Genomic DNA, 21,231 nt, shown 5'->3' on the forward strand with positions numbered 1-21,231 from the left:
TCACCACACTATGATATTGTTCTGCAATACCCTGTGCTTGGGAGTTGGCACATATTTTGAATTTGAATGCTTCTATAGGCTTCCACAGCTTCTTACTGGAGGCAGAATTTCAAACACTGGTCCTGAACAAAAGAATGAGTTGTTTTTTTGGTAAACAGAGTCAAGGCTCGTGGAAGAGCAAGAACACAGAATGGATCAGGAGGCAACATCACAAAAAGAACAGCAGAAGGAGAAAGAGGAAATGCCAGCAGCAGGGCCGAAGGAGAACATAACCAGAGACGGACAAACAAGGAATGTGGGTATGGTTGAGGGATGGGGAGAATTCAGAGGGTGGATAAGATGGATACAGAAACAAAATTTGTAGAAAAGATAATGGTTTTGGATGAGGGATGATCTGAGATGGTGGGGAAGAGCTGCCTTCAAGACTTGGAGGGAAGAATGAGATTGAAGAGAATGTGGTAGTTGGTTCCACAGGGGGGAAAAAGAGAAACAAATGAGTGGAGATGCCACATGATCCTAGATTTTGGGAGTTTCATCAGAAGGGAGTTGCTGGTGGATTTTGTGTGCACTACAGAAACCTGGGGGACAGGGACAAATCATGGAAAGAACAGAGGGTGAAAGAAGGCGGAAGAAGACAAAGAGACCACCGACCTGATGTGAAAGTGATCGGCCCATAGCCTCAGCCTCTTCACTGGAGATTCCAGTGATCTTGGAGGCTTTGGTTTCCACATCGTCAAGCTGAGCTCAATGTCAGGTGATCTCCAAAAATGTAATTCTGTAACTTGAATTCAATTTGTGTTTGGACATATGCGAAAACAGGAGAAGCAGCCAATCAGATTGCTGGATAGATAGAGTGGAATCACATTACTGGGTGATGTTCCACTTGAATCCAGACAGCTTCTTTTGGGATAAGCACGTGTACAAGCCAAACTCGTACTAAACTAAAACTGCAGATCTATACTTATAGACAGTTTGGTTAGTTCAAGATGAGTTCCCCTTTCATTCACCAATTCCAGCAATTACACAATCATCGTTCAAATAGAAATGTCGTTCAAAATTCAGCTTTTAAACTATTATTATTCTTCAACATCAGATGGTCTTGGAACTTTTTGGAGGACTTGGGTCTTGGGAAACACAACATGAACTATTTTACGTAACACAAAACATGTTTGGTGGATTTCCAGTTGCCCAACTGCTTTTGGACGACCAATCAAGGTAGTGGGATGGATATGTGAAAGACGTTCATTTTTGGCAGAAAGCATCAAAATGGGTATATAGGGGTTTTCAGGTATGTTGATTTCAAAAATAGTCATAAACAATTAATCCAAAAAAACATATATATAAATATTCATATTAATAATGTGGATAATAATTCTTATTTCCATGACATATTTTGCAAGAACTTGTGCAGTAGAAAAGTTGCATGGAACATGTTTCCTGGTCTGTTAAATCTGATCCCTGAAATGGAGTTACACACTGTATTCATAACGAGAAATTTACAACATTTACATAGGTTTATGCAATATTCTGGTTCGAGTTAGTAACACAGGTAAGTCAGATGAGATGTTATAGCATTCTTGGGGAAAATGCCAGGGGCATGGAAAAGGCCCCTTTATATGGTATGTGCCATGTGGCAAACTATAGAAAATAAGGGGCATTCAAAAACAATCTTGTGTGCATGCTGGACTACCCTTGTGTTCTTAGGAGGAACCAAGTAATGCTCGAGAAAAGTTCATACAAAGTTCATACAACCCTACATTTGGCAAATAAAATACATTTACTTCTTCACTCAGGTGTATGAATCAAATTATCCATCAAGTACAGCTTTTACATCAAATTATTTAAGTGTGCAATATCTAAAATAAATTGGGTCAGTATAGTTACAAAACAGACTTAGTATTCATCAAAATTTATTTTTAAAATGTACACGGTGTCCCGACTTAACGTCGTCCCAGTTCACGTTGTTTCGTTATAACGTCGATACTAATTAGATACCAAAGCTTCACAGAACGTCGTGATTATTTACCTATAAACTCGCGATTACGTCGTCTTTTAGAGAAATGTCTTGGAAAGTCATGGGCACACGTGGAGAAACTGCAAATGCCAACTTGCGACGCTGGTTATCCCCACACGGAAGGCATGCTCTCCCAGGAATCCTTTTTACCCTCGCCAGAGGAGAGGGTATTCAATTTGAGTCCGTTTGTCTGCTTGCCTGTCTGTTTGTTTGTCCGCACAAAATAAATGATTTTCTCTGCAACCGTTAGTCCGATTGACAGGAAATTTTCACCGTAGGTGCGCCTCCTCTTGTATACATTTTTTATTCATAATTATGACGTCATATGTCACGTGGCACAGGCGCCATCTTGGAAAAACCGAAAAACTTTGCACCTCTATATTTCCGATATATTGCACCTACATACATACATACATACATACATACACAGATTAAACCCCCTAACTTGACTGGGAAGCAAGGCACAGATTGAGTCTCACCCCAGGAATTGCTGCACAACCTGTTAACAACAAGTGTAGCCTGCCACGCTGACACATTGTCTCTGCCCTGCTCAGCAACAATTAGGAGGTTTGCAGTCAGGAATATTAAATTTAACTAAGGAAGCACACTAACCATATGATTTGACGCTGACATCATGTGCATAAATTATACCAACACATCACCTCCAAACCAGGAGGCATCCGCGACCCGCGTGGTACTCAAGTATTTGCAGACTGAGATTAAAGCTGTGTGGTCACAAATACGGATGCCTCCTGGTTTGGAGGTGATGTGTTGGTATAATTTATGCACATGATGTCAGCGTCAAATCATAGGGTTTGTGTGCTTTCTTAGTTAAATTTATGTAAATATAATGTATGTATATATATATTCACACATGGTAAAAGATTGGGGCAGTTGGGATTATACATTTTTAAAGAAAGGAAGGCGCTTCCAACCAGAAAGTAAAACTAGATCTACTCCGCAAATTTGAGCAAATAAGCAATACTGAGTCTGCTCTTGCTTATTATTATTTATTTATTTTTGAAATACAGAATCGAGGCTCGCGTAAGAGCTAACGCACATATACATATAACAATTTCATACATATACCACACATAACACACATTTGCTCAAATTCGCGGAGTACATCTAGTTTTACTTTCTTTTTGGAAGTGCCTTCTTTCTCAAAAAAAAAACATATATATATATATATATATAGATGTATGTATGTATGCAGTACATACATAGCAAATATGCTTCAGATGTCTCGATGATAAGATGCAGCATGATGGATATCTTATTTGTATACATCTTATGTGATGTAAAATAAATGGAGAATCCATGAATGGATGTGTGTTGGAGCTGATAATGTCATATATATATATACTCGTATATATATATATATCCAAATATATGTGCAGTTCTCCAGCTTTCAATGAGCGCAAGTAATGACGTCACTGCCATGTACAGTGGAGAATCCATGCATCCAGGGGATTCCATATAATGAGTGGATACCAGAGGTAATGTGCCATGTGGCAGATGGCACTTATCGCTCCCATTAAGGTACAGCATAGCTGGATGGGATACCTTAATGGCGGTTCACCACTGATGGTATGAAATCGCATAGTGATTGATATATATATATATCAGAAATAGCCACAGCTGTTTTGGCTGCACAAGAGCCCCCGCCGTGCTGAACTGGACACAAACACCGTCACCCTCCTTCCCCGCTAACACAGTCATGCAACTATATCACTTCGTGTTTAATTTGGAGCCTGAGGGGTGACGTCACACTGGGGCGCACACGGTGTCCGTATATGGTACCTGCCCGAAGCTTGACGTCATTGCACAACTCGTGAGATTTTGTGCTGATAAATACTGAACGCCACAGCAGCAGAAAGCCTTTGTGGGTACACATTTGAACAGCGGTCAACATGTCCCAGGTAAGAGTGCAGGTTTGTTTGTTGTTGTTGTTGTTGTTGTCACAACACCACTATAAAGGCCGATACAGAATAGTTACATTAATTGATTGCTTTTCTTAAAGTACAAAATTAAACATGTTGGGCCTTTAAGATTTCGTCAACACTGTTTCATTATTAACTACATATTGCGTTTCCATGAAAGTTGAGCTTGTCACTGGTCCTAGGTCGCCATTGTTTTCAACACCTTGCTGGCTTCCTTTACCATAATTACATATGTTACATTAGCTACCCAGCTCAGGTTCCATCTGTTTGGAGATGTGACGTATTACTGTAAACGGAAGACAAAAAGTGGAAGTTTTATTTTTGTCTGAAATTTGAACCATTGCGCATGCGGAGAGATCACGTGAAGTTGTTGGCTGGTGTTTTGTTTGATGATGGCACGTTTGAAGGTAAAATCCCAATCATAGACATTCACTGTTATTCCCAAATCCCTCTTGTGGGGATGAGGAGGGAATGGCGGGTGAAGGGGTATCGGAGGACCCACAATCAGGCCATGAAGGTTCCGATACTTACAAAAAATTTTCCACCACAGTCCTGCTGACGCATAATCTTCAACCATAGTAGGGATGGAGAATTTGGCCAAGGCACCGGGCCGCAATGGCCTACGCTTTTCAAAGGGTACCATGGGATATTTAACGAGCGTGTAATAGACAAACACCGATTATTATGACTGAAATGTGAATAATTAGTAATGAATTATGATATTATCGTAACTAAGGAGCAGGTGGTAAAGAAGAAGCGCCCCCCGGTCAACCCGGAAGAGCTGAAGTCTGCTCGGAGTCGTCTTGGTTCCAGAACCGAACCTCGTACAGCTACGGCACGTGCCATGGAAGAGTGCGGTAAGTTGTGCCAAAACTACCATGAACTCTTTCAATATGAATATAACTCCCGACACGTATCCATGACAACACCACTCCGATAACAATGGCGGTGACGGAGAAGACAATGCTTCTCAATGATTGTTCTTGCGTCTCCTGCTCCCTCCACAAACACCCGCAGACAAGGTTGGAGTGGCAGCTCCCTCGGTGTTCAGCAGCTTGCGAACAGGAAGGGAAACGGCTTTCCAGGGTCCGCAAGACTCGGGGACTTCATGAGGACCCCCGATCGAGTCCCACAACAGTCTCGGCGATGGTGCCTCCACCGGGGCCTTGCTATCGCGGCTTCCACAAAAATGGCCGCAGCAAGAGTAAAAAACAACAAAATGGCTACTGCAGTGAAAAAGAATAAACAGCAGTTTTAATTCACTTTGCCCTCACCAAAAGTTAACTTGGGATCGATGACATGTAAAAGTTTTTTTTTTACCTATAATGCGGAAAAGCAACACATTTGTCATGTTTGTGTTGGAGAAGGCAAACAAATCAGTGAGACCGAGGAATAAAAGCACGCATCGACACGCTGTCTTTGTCTACCGCGACTTCTGTCTTATTATTTACATTGTCATCACCGTTGACTTATCCGAAACCACACATAGTCAGGGCCCTCAGGGATATTTTGGTTCAAATTCTTCCAAAAGCATCAAATTTGGCGCAGATGTTGCCCATGCCATACTCTTTCGATTTTTGACGGGCGCCAAGGGCGGTATGATCCGGGGACCATACCGGTCCATCCCGCCATGTCACCTGACCTATGACGTCATAATTAGGATATGCATCCAATCACGTGGCGTACTATAAGTGGTCAAAGTTCAAAATGAATCGATCGAAAAATGAAGGCAGGGATCCATTTTTAAGGTTTTCATAAAATCCAATATGGCCGCCAGGTCACATGACCTATGACGTCATATTTGTGACATGTATACAGTCATGTATACATGAACCCGGATCATGATCGCACAAAAATTAAACACAAGGATATGGCATACAGTTCATAAAACATCAAAATCCGTACATTTGTAATTAGACTGAACTGCATATGCCTGAAAATTAGGAAATAGACATGTAAATATTTCCTCTAATTGTCAAAAATAAGGTCAGAGTTCGATTACCCAACCCAGAAACATAAAATGGTGAACCTCGCGTAAATCTTGACAAAAAACTCAAAAACCGACATGTTTGACTCAAAAATGACCTTTAAGATGACCTTGAGGGTTGACCTTGACGTCGAATCATCAAAATAACATCATAATTGGATTCCTCGACCTCGAAAACCCTTGATAAGTGGTATCATACATGATTCCAACCCTTTTGGTTATTTAACTGATTTTCCTCTAATCCGGGTGGCGGCCATTTAGTATTTCGCCAATATGGGGCCCCCGTGGGGGGGGGGGGGGGCGCCCGTCAAAAATCGAAAGAGTATGGCATGGGCAACATCTGGGCCAAATTTGGTGCTTTTGGAAGAATTTGAACCAAACGGCCCCAAAATATCCCTAAGGGCCCTGACTAACACGGAAGACATGGTCGGAGCACATAGACAGAGCAGTCAGTCTGTGTCCAACATGTCCGCTCAGAGCTCACCGGTGTGGTTATAACCAGAAGGAAGTCGTGGTGGGGACTCTCGGCATCGTCCGTTAAACTGCGGGGTTCGGTGAGCTCTGCTTTTCCCTCCCTTTCCCCATCTACGCGTATTTATATAAACTTTACCCCCACACATTTTCTCACAGCACAAACCGTTATCCATGGACAAGACCTGCTCTGTCAATGACCTTGCTGACCAAAAAAACCAAAAACAACGACCAATGCAAGAAGAACTACCACCCATAAAAATGTATTCAAGATGGATGCAAGATGCATCCGAGGAAAGAGAATAAGTAAATGTTGCAGCTTCAATCAAATCAGTACATCTGTCCATTTATGGCCTTCGGTGTCCTTGTCGACCTTTGAATTTGAAGCAGCAGTCCGTGGTTGGTCATCTCAATCTGAATCACAGGGCCTTCTAGTCTTGTTTCAGAGGAATGCAACCCTCGAGATTCGCCCTCTCGGGCCAGCCCTCATACTTGTTATTATCGCGATCATTCTTGATGACCTGATGTGAGGAGACAAACATTACTGTGATTGACCTATGCCATGCATTGTGGGTAATGCCTGCACAACTTGAAGACCGATATTCTATCTCACATAAAAAAAATAACACTGCAGTGATGAAGAAAGTTTAGAAATACTACCATCAGTATTATTTAGGCCAAGATTAAGTGTTAAATAGATATAGATATAGCCAGAAATATTCACCATACTATGATGTCTACTACGACTACAATTACTGCTTCAATGGACAACTATCGAGGATGCCTCTTTGTGGTGGTTGTACCCTAACTCAAGTCGGGGGCCAAATCTTCCCCATTCTTCCCCGCTGCCCGGATTCGTCAGGGTAGTGCAGTCACGGTCAGAGTGCCGATCGGTTCCCATCAGAGTGCCGATCGGTTCCCATCAGAGTGCCGATCGGTTCCCATCAAAGTGCCGATCGGTTCCCATCAGATTGCCGATCGGTTCCCATCAGAGTGCCGATCGGTTCCCATCAGAGTGCCGATCGGTTCCCATCAGAGTGCCGATCGGTTCCCATCAGAGTGCCGATCGGTTCCCATCAAAGTGCCGATCGGTTCCCATCAGATTGCCGATCGGTTCCCATCAGAGTGCCGATCGGTTCCCATCAGAGTGCCGATCGGTTCCCATCAGAGTGCCGATCGGTTCCCATCAGAGTGCCGATCGGTTCCCATCAAAGTGCCGATCGGTTCCCATCAGATTGCCGATCGGTTCCCATCAGAGTGCCGATCGGTTCCCATCAGAGTGCCGATCGGTTCCCATCAGAGTGCCGATCGGTTCCCATCAGAGTGCCGATCGGTTCCCATCAAAGTGCCGATCGGTTCCCATCAGATTGCCGATCGGTTCCCATCAGAGTGCCGATCGGTTCCCATCAGAGTGCCGATCGGTTCCCATCAGAGTGCCGATCGGTTCCCATCAGAGTGCCGATCGGTTCCCATGGGCCGGCCCTTTCCCTCGTCTTTCTTTCTCGCCCTCTCCCCTCTCTCTCCCGTCCTCTCTCCTTCTCCCCCTCTCTCACCCTCTCCATCTCTCTCTTCTTCTCTCATCCTCTCTTTCTCTCTCCTCTCTCTCTTTCTCCCTCTCTCTCCCCATCTCTCTCCCCCTCTCTCTCACCCTCTCTTTCTCTCCATCTCTCTCATCCTCTCTTTCTCTCTCCTTCTCTCTCTCTTTCTCCCTCTCTCTCTCGCCCTCCCCCCTCTCTCTCTCATCCTCTGTTTCTCTCTCCCTTTCTCTCTCTCTCTCTCACCCTCTCCCCCACCCTCTCTTTCTCTCCATCTCTCTGTTCTTCTCTCACCCTCTCTTTCTCTCTCCTTCTCTCTCTCTCTTTCTCTCTCCTTCTCTCTCTCTTTCTCCCTCTCTCTCTCTCTTGTCCTTTCTCCTTCTCTGTCTTGTCCTTTCTCCTTCTCTCTCGTCCTCTCCTTCTCTATCGCCCTCTCACCCTCTCTTTCTCTCCATCTCTCTCTTCTTCTCTCACCCTCTCTTTCTCTCTCCTTCTCTCTCTCTTTCTCCCTCTCTCTCTCGCCCTCCCCCCTCTCTCTCTCATCCTCTGTTTCTCTCTCCCTTTCTCTCTCTCTCTCTCACCCTCTCCCCCACCCTCTCTTTCTCTCCATCTCTCTCTTCTTCTCTCACCCTCTCTTTCTCTCTCCTTCTCTCTCTCTCTTTCTCTCTCCTTCTCTCTCTCTTTCTCCCTCTCTGTCTCTCTTGTCCTTTCTCCTTCTCTCTCGTCCTTTCTCCTTCTCTCTCGTCCTCTCCTTCTCTATCGCCCTCTCACCCTCTCTTTCTCTCCATCTCTCTCTTCTTCTCTCACCCTCTCCCTTTCTCCTTCTCTCTCGTCCTTTCTCCTTCTCTCTCGTCCTCTCCTTCTCTATCGCCCTCTCACCCTCTCTTTCTCTCCATCTCTCTCTTCTTCTCTCACCCTCTCCCTTTCTCCTTCTCTCTCGTCCTCTCCTTCTCTCTCGCCCTCTCCCCCTCTTTCTCCCCTCTCCCTCGCCCTCTCCTTCTCTCTCGCCCTCTCTTTCTCTCCATCTTGCTTCCTCTTTCTCCCCCTCCCCCTCTCTCTCTCCTCTCTGTCTCTTTTTCTAACTCTGCCATGGTTAGAAATGGCCCTGACTTTGCGAAAGCGGGGGTACACCATCCTGGATGTGGGGGAAGACTGGGTTGCTCCTGCAACATTGATCAGCTGTCTCCGTGCCGAAGGTTTGTTCAGTTTCCGGGGCTATACAACAACAACAACAACAACAACAACTGCTTTAATGGGCCAAATTAATCCCACCTTATTGTGGGGTCAGCCCTGGGGGGGGGGGGGGGGGGGAGTTTGGCCCAAATCTTTCATGACCAGCCGGCCACACCGGAGATCCAACTGAAGGCAATTTGGTCAGGAATCTGCAATTTGTTCGAAGTGCCACTGATAACTCACTGAGTGTTTGCAAAAGACATGATTAGAGTGGAAATGGTCCCACATTCTTTGGGTAAAGGTAAAATGCTCCCACTTCATGTATTCGAGAGTGGAAGGGTCCTGTTTGCATTGTAATTTGTACATTTAGAATAATTTGCGACATTTTGTGACATTTAGCGTTAGGGTCTACCTGTGAATTAACCTTCTTGTTTCATAAGGCAGCATAAGGCTGTGAGGAGCATCATTGGTTGAGAGCGCAAATATGTCTCCTGATGCAGTCCTTCCTGTAGGTTCGGACAGGAAGTTGGAATTTGTCCATGGTGCCAGCGATGGCTCATCTACTCTTCACAAAGGCCACCATGGGACCTTTAACATCCACAGATTAATTCCAGCAGATGTGACACCAGGTTAACCCCATCAGAGGGATGACACACACATTGATGCCTTGCCCTGTCTGTGACGCACCAAGATGGCAGTTTATACTCAATTGTATATTAAATTGTTGAGAATCAATTGCATTTTTCCTGCAGGGATTTCACCATCCGGTACCAACTGCCTTGGACACATTCTCATCCCAATGAGCATGCCACTCCAGATGAACACCCATCAGTTAATACCGAGCCAGACATGGTGATGCGAGTGGAACAAACGCAACACAAAGAAAAGAAACACATAACCATATTAACCTGGCCATTGGAAACACATTGGGCAAAGCAAAAGCAGTTGCTTAGCGAACACACAGTCACAAAATAAATAATTATCTTTGGGTTCAGTGCTGGGACAGCAGGCTGTCAGATTATAATCCCAGATGGATTAAATCCCAGAACTGAGTGCCAGTTTGATGATAATCAAGTTGTTCTGCCTTCTTCAATAATACTAATAGCAATAACAAACTTGTTGGTTTTTTCTTGCGGATGCACGCCAATGATGGACCAATGGACCATCATGGTGGTAATAGCCAGGGAGAGGTCCTAATGGCCAACTCCACTTTTGGATTACTGACTTTCTCCACTCTCGTAGCAAACGTTTGGCTCTCAACGGAACCTTTTCATCTCCTCTCCATGTCAAGGCTGGAGTTCCGCAAGGCAGTGTTCCAGGCCCCATCTTATTCCTGATCTTCACCAATGTTCTCACTGACTCTCTGGAAAATCCTCTTTATCACTTTGCTGATGACTCTACTCTCTGCTGTGACATCCCTCATCCTTCTGACAGACAGACAGCAGCATCTTCCCTCTTGTCAGACCATGGCAAAATCACAATCTGGTCAAACACTTGGAATATGTCTTTCAATCCTGAGAAATCCCACACAGTCACTCTCTCTCCAAAAGGACCGTACCACAAATCCTCCCATCTACTTTCTCAACCTCAAAGGTTGTGAGGAGCATCATCATCAAAGGTTGAGAAAGTAGATGGGAGGATTTGTGGTACGGTCCTTTTGGAGAGAGAGTGACTGTGTGGGATTTCTCAGGATTGAAAGACATATTCCAAGTGTTTGACCAGATTGTGATTTTGCCATGGTCTGACAAGGTACTTTCTCAACAATCCTCTCAAAATGATTCAGTCACTCAAACTCTTGGGTCTCACTCTCAACCATGATCTCTCTTTGGCAAACCACATTTAAACGTTGGCCTCCTAACCCAGACACCGACTGCGCATCCTCCGTCGTGCAAAGTCTTCCTTGGCACACCTGAGCTATTATCCACTTACAAAGTCTTCATCTGCAGCTTGACCGATTACTGCTCTCCCCTCTGGGCTGGATCTTCTGCCTCACAACTTGCTCAGCTTGACGTCGTGGAAGCAAGGCCTTCAATATAATTGGAATCTCCCGTGATGAAGCTGGGTCGATGGGCCTATCATTATCCCATCGCCGACATGTCCGTGATCTCTCTGTCTTCTTCCACCTCATTTCTGATCTTGCACACTCAGCCCTCTCCATGCTTTGTCTCCCTCAGGTATCTGCAGGATGCATGGCATCCACCAGCAATACCCTCCTGGTAAAACTGCTTAAATCCAGAACCACTGCTCACCTTCACTCATTTATTCCACTTTTTCCACCTGTGGAACCACCTTTCACACACTCTTCAATCTAATTCTTCCCTCCACGTGTTCAAGACAGCTGTTCACCACCATCTCAAGTGATCCCCCATTCAAAGCCATGATCTTTTCTTCACCTGTTAAACCACCACCTACCCCTCCCAAATTTTTGCTTAGGTATCCATCTTGTCCACACTTTGCATTGTCCTCCACCACTCATCGTTACCTGCACCCTTGTTTGTCCATCTCCGTGTACTTTCTCCGTCCGCCCTGCTTTTGACATTTCCGCTTTCTCCTGCTGTCCCCTTTGCTATGTTGTGTCCTGATCTGTTCTGTGTCCTAGCTCTTCCACAAGCCTAGACCATGTATAACATTTTTTATTTAACAACCATCCAGAAAACTAGAAATTTGTCAGGGTATCAGAGAAATCTATAGGCCTACACGACAGCAAAAGACACCACATACACCAAAAGGGGGTTGTGTAACAAGGGCAAAGGGGAGGGGAAACTTGCCACTTCAAAGGGACTCGGTCCCTTAATGTTGGTCGCCCCAATGAAGAGCCAGGAGTCACGGAAGGCAATGGTCTTGATGGCTGTACTGCCAAGCTTCTGAAATATCTCTCTCACTTCAGGGGTCAGTCTGTAGCGGCAGAGATAGATGAGTGTACACAGGATAGCAACAGATGTGTCAATGAAATCATCAAATCAGGGAATCACACAAACTGACCTGGTGGTCCAGACTCTCTTAATTGAATTAACTGGGGGAAGAGGACATCTCTTAATCTAAATAATTAAATTATTTAATTCCCCTCCCCCTACATCCCATCTGTTGGCATTAGTTGGTGGACGCTGAAGATCCCACGTTGTCCTTTGCGAAGAGTTGGTGAGCCGCAGTTTCCTGACCTGACTTCCTGTGTCGGAATGGCGGCCTTGTCAAAGAAACTGCTTCGACAGAACTGACGTTTTGTATAGAGCACGTTACATATCGCATATGGTATGATCTGATATGATCTCTTCATCTCCGAATTGTCAGAATCTACAGTGAGCGGCAATATAGTTTCGGGATAAATTTCTGCCACTGCACTTCAGCTGGAACAAACAACTGAATTTCTAAGCAGCAAATGCAAAGAGTGTGTGATGAACAGTTGAAACTCCGTACTTGGATGCAGCGTCGTCGTAGCTCAGGACGAACACAAATGTCGATGGTGGGATGTCTTTCATGAACTCGATCAGTAGGCTCACATCTGGCAATCAAAAAGAGGGTTCACACTGTATTTGGGTTTGCATGATTATATAATTATTCTTCATTTGCTCTAAAAAAATATATAGCTTTAATTATTTTGCTTTCAAAATAAATTATTCATCGTTTCATTGAAAATAAATAAAGTTGATGAAAGCAATTAAAGTTTAATTTCATCAAATTGCATCCATTCTTTATTCGAGAAAAAATTTCACCATGTCTTACATTTTCACCATGTAAATAATGTCTTACATTTTCCACCAATTTGATCAACTAACCTGGTTGTAAGATTATAAAGCCTCCATGGCCTACTTCATGTCTGTGGCCTCCATGGACTACTTCTCCATGTCTTTGGCCTCCATGGCCTACTTCTCCATGTCTGTAGCCTTCATGGACTACTTCATGTCTGTAGCCTCCATGGCCTACTTCATGTCTGTAGCCTCCATGGACTACTTCTCCATGTCTGTAGCCTCCATGGACTACTTCATGTCTGTAGCCTCCATGGACTACTTCTCCATGTCCGTAGCCTCCATGGACTACTTCTCCATGTCTGTAGCCTCCATGGACTACTTCATGTATGAAGCCTCCATGGCCTACTTCATGTATGAAGCCTCCATGGCCTACTTCATGTCTAGCCTCCATGGACTACTTCATGTATGAAGCCTCCATGGCCTACTTCATGTATGAAGCCTCCATGGACTACTTCTCCATGTCCATAGGCTCCATGGACTACGTCTCTCCCTTATGGGCTGCTACCAGCACTTCATTCCTGTCTCCCTTGGATGTTGTAGATTCCAAAGCACTCAATACCCCCACAAGGAAATAGAGGCACAGGGCCTGTCGCTCTCTCATTGCAAACATGTTTGTGGTCTCTCTGTTTTCTGCCATCTCTCTCCTCTGGTCTAGCTCCCCCACCCACACGCTCTTTAAAACATTTTCCACCCTCAGCCCCTCCAGGACACTTGTTCTTCCAATCTCCTAGTTAACCTTCACAAAGGGTACGTGATTTTCACTGGCACCCTGACCAACTGATACAACCAATGGGCCAAATTTGTAACTTCCACACCTCTCAGTACAATGTATGTGCTTGTTGACTGGTGTTACCCTGATTACCATAGGAGTCAGCTTCTTAGACACAGTTAACCATCAGAATAGTAACCCTCAGAGCGACCACGCCATTAGTAGGTGAAGCCAACCACCATGGTCTCACCACTATCCGGTCTTTGAATCCTCAGAAAGTGCTGCAGTACTGAGGTTCCGATGGGTGATCTAAAATGACAGCAAAGATAGGTGAGCATCCTCTCTTAGAGTGAGAAGATTGCAGGTACCCACCCGAAGGGATCACCTCAGGTTAATCCGAGGAGACCGCCATCTGGTGGATGACACCTTAGCACCAGCCTGACACACACCACCACAATCTGACCAAGCAGGTTAGCCCATGGTCTCACCCCCCACCCCTATCAACAAACAAAGGGGGTACGAAGGCTTTGCCCCAGTCATATCATTCGGCGAGCTGCCCTGCGAAGGGAAGCTGCACAGGACGTACTCCCACGGAGCAGGTTCTTCTTGGTTTGATTTGTGTTTCTCGTGTATGCTGTGGGATGAAGTGTTTTATGGTGACTGGAGTGCAAATCCTGCCATCAACCTCCTAGGAATGGCTAGCTCACCTGCAGGTGGACGTATGCAGACACAGTTGGGCACCGGATACATGGATGGCCATTGGCTCACTAGGTGCTCCTCCACCCATTGCTTTGGAGGCCAACCTTGAATTTTGGTTTGCCCCAGAAAGATCATGGCTGATGGTGAAACCCAGGAGTTGATAGTGAGAACTGATGAACTGAACTTGGCTAGTTATCTGGAAGCACTTTACATATGGCTCCCATCTTGACCCCGTTGAAACAGTAAACTCAATGTCCCTCCTTGTTATTATCGTCTCACATCAGGATGGTGTCATTCATCAGCCATCAGGATGTCAACCATCAGGATGGTTGACTCAGCCTGTCATCCTTCCGAGGTCGGCTAATTGAGTACCAGTTCACTGGTAATTCCCTGTTTGTCGTTGAAGGCGGCAAAAAGGGTTGGCGTCAGGAAGGGCATCCGGCCGTAAAACATTGCTTCAAAAAGGGGACCAAAAAACAACAACTACCACGGTCCCCGAAAAGGCCAACCCCCGCTTTGCGGGGAAAATGGCCTCTAAACGGTGGTTTTTATCAGGATGGTGTGTCTTCAGGTTCTGTCTTTCACTACCTGCAGGCTGGTTAGTCTTGTAGTCGTTTACCAGCTCCATTCTGGTCTTTGTCCTCTTACCCTCTCACCTTTCTGCCAACCCCTGCATATCAAGATCACACACGTTCCACCAGAAACCCTTACCTTGGCAGACGTCCAAGATTAATGTTCAATTGCATTCATCTGTCACCTCTTCTCTCCCTTGTGGAACCGTATTCCTCATTCTGCTGTGTCCTGTTCTTCCCTCCAGGCCTTCATGATTTCTGTCCACCACCCCTTTATAGTCTCTCTGTCGCCTTGTGAACTTTACTACACCCAAATGAGACCTTATCCTACTTTCACCTGCAATTCCTCTCATCATTCCATGGTCTCCGTACATAAAGTCACATGAAAAAGTAAGAACACCCCATGTAAAGTTTTGACTTTTTCAACATATTTCAACATACAGCTATTTGATCTTCATTTCAACAATATTGATAGATAAAGGTGATATAATACAACAAATATCATGAAACATTTACATTTTGTAGTCCATTGTATAATTTAAATAAACATAAATGCAAATTTCGCATGTGGAAAAAGTAAGTACACCCCTACATTTATCACTACTTCAAATACCTAAAATTAGAATCAGGTGCACCATCTCAGGTGCAAATGATTAGAACATCGTTAGAGAGGATCTTGGAGAAACCTGTCTCATTTAAACCACAGACATTTAGTTTGGTTTGCTTTTTGTTGTTGAAGTGTGCGGCGTCACCATGCCTAGATCAAAATAGCTCTCTGAGGCCTTCAGAAAGAAGGTTATAGATGCCTACGAGTCTGGGAAGGGATTTAAAAATATCTCCAAACAATTTGAAATCAATCATTCGACTGTCCGGTAGATCATCTACAAGTGGAGAAGATTCCAAACAACTGCCAACTTGTTCAGGCCAGGCCGCCCCAGCAAGTTCAGCCCGAGAGCAGACCGCAAGATGCTGAAAGATGTCTCTAAGAACCCCAGAATATCATCACGGGACCTACAGGTAGCTCTTGCCACTGTTGATGTCAAAGTGCACGAGTCTACCATTAGAAAGAGGCTGCACAAATTTGATCTACATGGGAGGTGTGCCAGGAGGAAACCTTTGCTGTCCAGAAAGAACATCAGGGCAAGACTAAAGTTTGCCAATGAACACCTCGGCAAAGACCAGCACTTCTGGAACAATGTGCTCTGGACAGATGAGTCAAAGGTAGAGCTATTTGGCCACAGTACCAGAAGACATGTTTGGTGAAAACCAAAGACAGCATTTGACCACAAGAACCTGATACCAACTGTAAAGCATGGTGGTGGAAATATTATGGTTTGGGGCAGCTTTGCTGCATCAGGGCCTGGGCAGCTCACCATCATAGACTCCACGATGAATTCTTAATTGTACCAGAGGGTGCTTGAGGATAATGTGAGGCCATCTGTTGGAAAGTTGAAGCTCAACCGAAGGTGGACCTTGCAACATGACAATGACCCTAAACATACCAGAAAATCCATCAAGGAATGGCTGAAAAGAAAGAAATGGAGGGTTCTGGAAAGGCCAAGTCAAAGCCCGGATCTAAATCCCATCGAGATGTTGTGGGGGGATTTGAAACGAGCTGTGCATGCAAGAATCCCCTCAAACATCGCACAGCTGAAAGAATTTTGCATGGAGGAGTGGGCTAAAATTTCTCCCAGTCGATGTCAGAGACTGGTAGACAGTTATAAGAAACGCCTACTTGAGGTTGTTTCTGCCAAAGGGGGCAATACCACCTATTAGAGCCAAGGGTGTACTTACTTGTTCCACATGCAAAATTTGCATTTATGTTTATTTAAATTATACAATGGACTACAAAATGTAAATGTTTCATGATATTTGTTATATTATATCACCTTTTTCTATCAGTATTGTTGAAATGAAGATCAAATAGCTGTATGTTGAAATATGTTGAAAAAGTCAAAATTTTACATGGGGTGTACTTACTTTTTCACGTGGCTGTATGCAGCACGAGGCTGCGGAGTAGCATCATTGATGGCTGAGGGCTGGATGTGCCGCTGATGCAATTCCCTCTCCTGTTTAGGGCAGGAATTTGGAAGTCTGTCATGATGATTGTGATAGGTCACCTACTCTTCACGAAGGACACCATGGGATCTCAATGACCACCAACTAATGCCGGCAGACAGGACACCCAATCTAACATCCATACAATGGACGGCACACACTTTGATGAATCACCCTGCCAAACCCAGGCTCGAGAGCTTTGAGGCGATTGTGCGTACTTCTCGGCCATCCTGTCATCCCATTATGCTGTGGTGCGTACATGCATTTCTGTCTACCAGTTTTGTCTGCTGATCAACCCTTACCTGCTCTTCCACAGACCTCAATAATTGTGTTTTTTTTTCAAGAAGCTATGTGAGTGTCTACATGTTGCTTGAGACATCTGGAGTACTCAAATGGTGCTGCAGGACAAGCAAAAACGGCCAAATAGCCTTTTCTGGTGTCAAACTCTACACACCCCAATTTTCTTTGTTTACTGTAGTGATTATGTAGTAGGCTTGTGCGATTTACCCCCTGAATACATGTTGAAATGTTCTGATCGAAGTACTTTTCCAGTTCTGCCTGAAGGGAATGGGAGGAAGGAGGAGGGCATAAAAGGTGTCAATGCAGTCATGATGGATACCTGAAAAACAAGTATTATTACATTAAAATTAATGATCTGGGGCCAGCTACAGTCTATTAATGACAAAAATATGGTAGAATATTCAAACCTCACCTTTACTCATGATCACCTTACTCCAATCTCCTCCCAAATTTCGTTCACTTCTCTTGTCATGTTTAGCCCACTCCCGACTTTCGTTTTCTCTCCCCCATCATCGTTTCCTCTCTCAATTTCATCCCCACCCAATCAAATGTATGCATGATAAATAGATGGTTCCTTTCCTTTTATGGAACAAAACACCAAGAAAAACAACTACATCTGTGATAAGATTACAAAGCGATCGTCAAGGGTAAGCCTCCCCTGGCTAGCGACCAGCGACTTATTGACGACGTAAAGTCCCAGGGACTTACGCTTGGCCACCGGTCCAATAATGGCATATTTTGTTTCAACCCACCATATTCAACGTTTAGGGATAGAGTGTAAACTAAGAAAATGTGTCTCCATCTATATTCTATCCACAAAACTGAAAATCATGGAAATCGGATTAATTATTCAAGTTATGATCAAAAAGGTGTTTTTTGTTAATTGGGCCACAATCCGAAAAAAGTACAAGGACACAAAACAAATATCAGGTGTACAACTTCAGTGCAGTTCCACAATTATGATGCAAAACTATTTTGAGATTTGGCATTGGCAAAATTGAACGATGACAAAAAAACGCGTTACTTTTTTTTCAGACCGCCATTTCACCTTGACCTTTGACCCAGAGTGGTATGCTGTAAATGAAGAGTGACCGCAGTTTGCTCTAAGCTATCCCGAGAGGGCAATTTTGTTCCAATCAGACAAACCATAGCCGAGTTATGGTGGAAAATGCCAAAATGTCATGTTAATTGGGTCATGACCTTAAAATTAGGTCAAGGTCAAAATAAATTACGCCAACCTCACATCGTTGTTTCTTTTTTGTTTTTTTTTGTATACAGAATCGAGGCTCGTGAAAGAGCTAACATTTATCACACAAAAAAATCAAACAGACACACAAAGTATCTATCTATAATTCCAGTAATCTCTGTGTGTGTGTTTGTCTGTGTGTATGTCTGTGTGTCTGTGACCGCTGTTTCTCGACAACCACGGGTCCGATATACTTTAACCTTGCCAGGTATATTGCTGGGGACCTGAGGATGTGCCTTTTCAAGGTTTCATATTAATCGGAGAAGTAGTTACCGAGCTATGTCCAAAAAACGATTCAACCAATCAGAGAGCAGCGAGCTATCACGTGTGCCGAACGTGCCGAACAGACTCTGCCTCGGACGGCACATTTGAGAGCGTATTCATTTATTTCACGTTGGCAAACTATGTTGCCGCTATGTTGGCGTTAAACTATGTTTTAAAACTAATTAAAACTAATTTGCGATTCTTTCGCTTTCCTGCGCGTTTGTGCACGCTATGGCGATTTCTTTACCAAACTCCGCAAGCCGTCCGCTTTGGACCAAACCATTTCATGTAAATAGAGGGGGGGATTGTCACCGTACTCGCAAGCCGTTCGCTTTGGACCAAACCATTTCATGTAAATAGAGGGGGGGGGGGGGGGGATTGTCACCGTACTCGCAAGCCGTTCGCTTTGGACCAAACCATTTCATGTAAATAGAGGGGGGGGATTGTCACCGTACTCGCAAGCCGTTCGCTTTGGCTTTGCGAATGGACCAAACCATTTCATGTAAATAGAGGGGGGGGATATAATTTTACATATATATATAGTACGGGCATGCCCTAGTAATTATAATAAGGGGAGTGGTAGACAAGATGGGGAGAGAAGGGGAAGCACACAAACACAACATTTGAGAGCAGGGACATCGGGAGATCTGTGGGAGGGAGAGGACTTGGGGGGAGGAGGCGTGGGAAGGCGGGGTGGGAGAAGTAGAAAACACAAGGACACCAAGGACTTCCAGGAAAGAAGTTGGTATTTCAAAAAAGTGGATCTGTGGTGAAATTAGCGGGGGTAGAAAAGATCATGGTTTTTGATGGGGGAAGATAAGAGATGGTGGTGAACAGCTGTTTTAAAGACCTGGAGGGAGGAGTGGGATTGAAGAGAGTGAGGGAGTTTGTTCCAGAGGTGGGAGAAAAGGGGAATGAAGGAGTGAAGGTGAGCAGAGAGTCTTGATTTTGGTAGTTTAACGATAAGAGGGTTGCACGCAGATCTTGTGCGACCTGTAGGAATATTTGGGGGACAAAATATTTGGGGAATATTTGGGGAATACGATTTGGGGAATATCATATTTGGGGAATATTTGGGAATATTTGGGGAATACGATTTGGGGAATATCATATTTGGGGAATATTTGGGGAATATTTGGTGGACAGAGCCCAGAGAGAGCTGGGGGAGCAAGGCCGGAGAGGAGTCGGTAGAAGACAGAAAGACCACCGATCTGCCTGTGGTGAGTGAGTGAAAGGCCCTCGGAGTTCGCTTCATCGCGGGAGATTCCAATGATTCTGAACGCTTTGGTTTCAACAGCGTGAAGCTGAGCTAGGTGAGAGGCAGGAGCACCAGCCCAGAGGGGAGAACAGTATTCCATTGAGCTGCAGATGAAAGCCTTGTATGTGGTGAATGTTTTCCCATTATTGATGCAAAAATACATTCCAAAAGTCCCAGCCGGATCTAAGATACAACTCGGAAATTGGAAGAAAAATGGAGAAAAACAGAAATGGTGGTTTAGTACGCCTGGCGTTCTAAAACCTTGACCTTTAATCCAGAGGGATATGATGTAAATGAAGAATAAATACAGTTTGCTCTAAGCTATGTTGTGGGGGCAATTTCGTTCCTATGGGACAAACCATAGTCGAGTTACGGTGAAAAATGTAAAAATGTTTATAATTAGGTCATGACTTTAAATTAGGTGAAGGTCAAAAAAAATTATGTCAACTCCGCATACTTTGTATTCCTATTATTGATGCAAAATTCCATTTGGAATGTCCCAGCCAGATCTGAGAAACAGCTCGGAACTGGGAATGCAGGAAGAAAGAAAACAACTAAAACATGGATTAGTACTCCTGGGGGTCTAATAAACTCTAGGGCGCCATTAAAATTGGGGGCACCAATTGTAGAAACAAACCCTACAACAGCAATAAGCCTCCCACTATCCCATTAGGGGACATTGAATGACAACAACATGTATTGGCCTGATGGTTTTTTTGAAAAGTCATATTAAATGGCTCACGATCCTCACCGTCAGCAAATAAAATGTTGAGTCCCTCACCCACATTCTGCATTGAATTGCTCAGGATTCTGCAGAAAACACACACAAAAAACCCGTTTATTACAGGAGGAAATGATGGAATATTCTAATGTGGATACTTGCATATGCAACTACAGTATGAGAAGGGAAGTGGCAAGGAGGAAAGGGTAGAGTGTAATTAAGAGTAAAAAAACGTGGAAGTGGGAATGGGAGAAAGCAGCAGATTGTGAAAACAGATAGGCAAGCATTTTTGAAGATCTGGACGGAAGTGTAGAAGACAAGAGACACAGGGTGTCAGTTCCAGGGATAAAGTGGGTTGAAGGAATGGATGTTGGCATGAAGTTTGGATTGCGCCGAAGGGAATATGGATTGTAATGAAAGGAATGTTGTCTGGGGGTGGGTGGAGTTAAGAGAGTGGGTGGAGAAGAGGAAGGAAAGGGGGTTTCTGAACCAATCACAAAAATGTGGTGACATAGCTGACACAATAACCTCAAAA

At 44.4% G+C, this 21,231-nt stretch overlaps 2 protein-coding genes across 3 annotated transcripts in view; one reads left to right on the forward strand and one right to left on the reverse strand.

The window, feature by feature from the left end:
* The first annotated feature begins 3,839 nt into the window (after positions 1–3,839).
* Positions 3,840–5,371, forward strand: MUSTN1 (musculoskeletal, embryonic nuclear protein 1). Of its 2 annotated transcripts, XM_068114260.2 has the most exons (3): positions 3,840–3,936; positions 4,694–4,814; positions 4,975–5,371. In XM_068114260.2, exons 1-3 carry the CDS (start codon positions 3,928–3,930, stop codon positions 5,067–5,069), a joined length of 225 nt encoding a protein of 74 aa, XP_067970361.1. In that variant the 5' UTR covers positions 3,840–3,927; the 3' UTR covers positions 5,070–5,371. The 2 variants fall into 2 exon arrangements, with proteins under 2 accessions (XP_067970361.1, XP_067970360.1); XM_068114259.2 differs by lacking the exon at positions 3,840–3,936 and having other exon boundaries at positions 4,545–4,814.
* LOC137425641 (protein FAM3C) overlaps positions 5,190–21,231 on the reverse strand; it is a 42,409-nt gene continuing 26,367 nt past the window's right edge. Inside the window, exons 4-8 of the mRNA XM_068114258.2 lie at positions 20,727–20,785; positions 17,415–17,465; positions 12,538–12,622; positions 11,892–12,018; positions 5,190–6,936 (exon numbers count right to left, since the gene is read on the reverse strand). Coding sequence (XP_067970359.2) covers positions 6,847–6,936; positions 11,892–12,018; positions 12,538–12,622; positions 17,415–17,465; positions 20,727–20,785 — 412 coding nt within the window. The 3' untranslated portion in view covers positions 5,190–6,846. The remainder of the gene's footprint in view (positions 6,937–11,891; positions 12,019–12,537; positions 12,623–17,414; positions 17,466–20,726; positions 20,786–21,231) is intronic.

This window comes from Myxine glutinosa, chromosome 4 (genome assembly GCF_964187855.1).
Source record: "Myxine glutinosa chromosome 4, kmMyxGlut1.1, whole genome shotgun sequence".
In the NCBI taxonomy this organism is placed as follows: Eukaryota; Metazoa; Chordata; class Myxini; order Myxiniformes; family Myxinidae; genus Myxine; species Myxine glutinosa.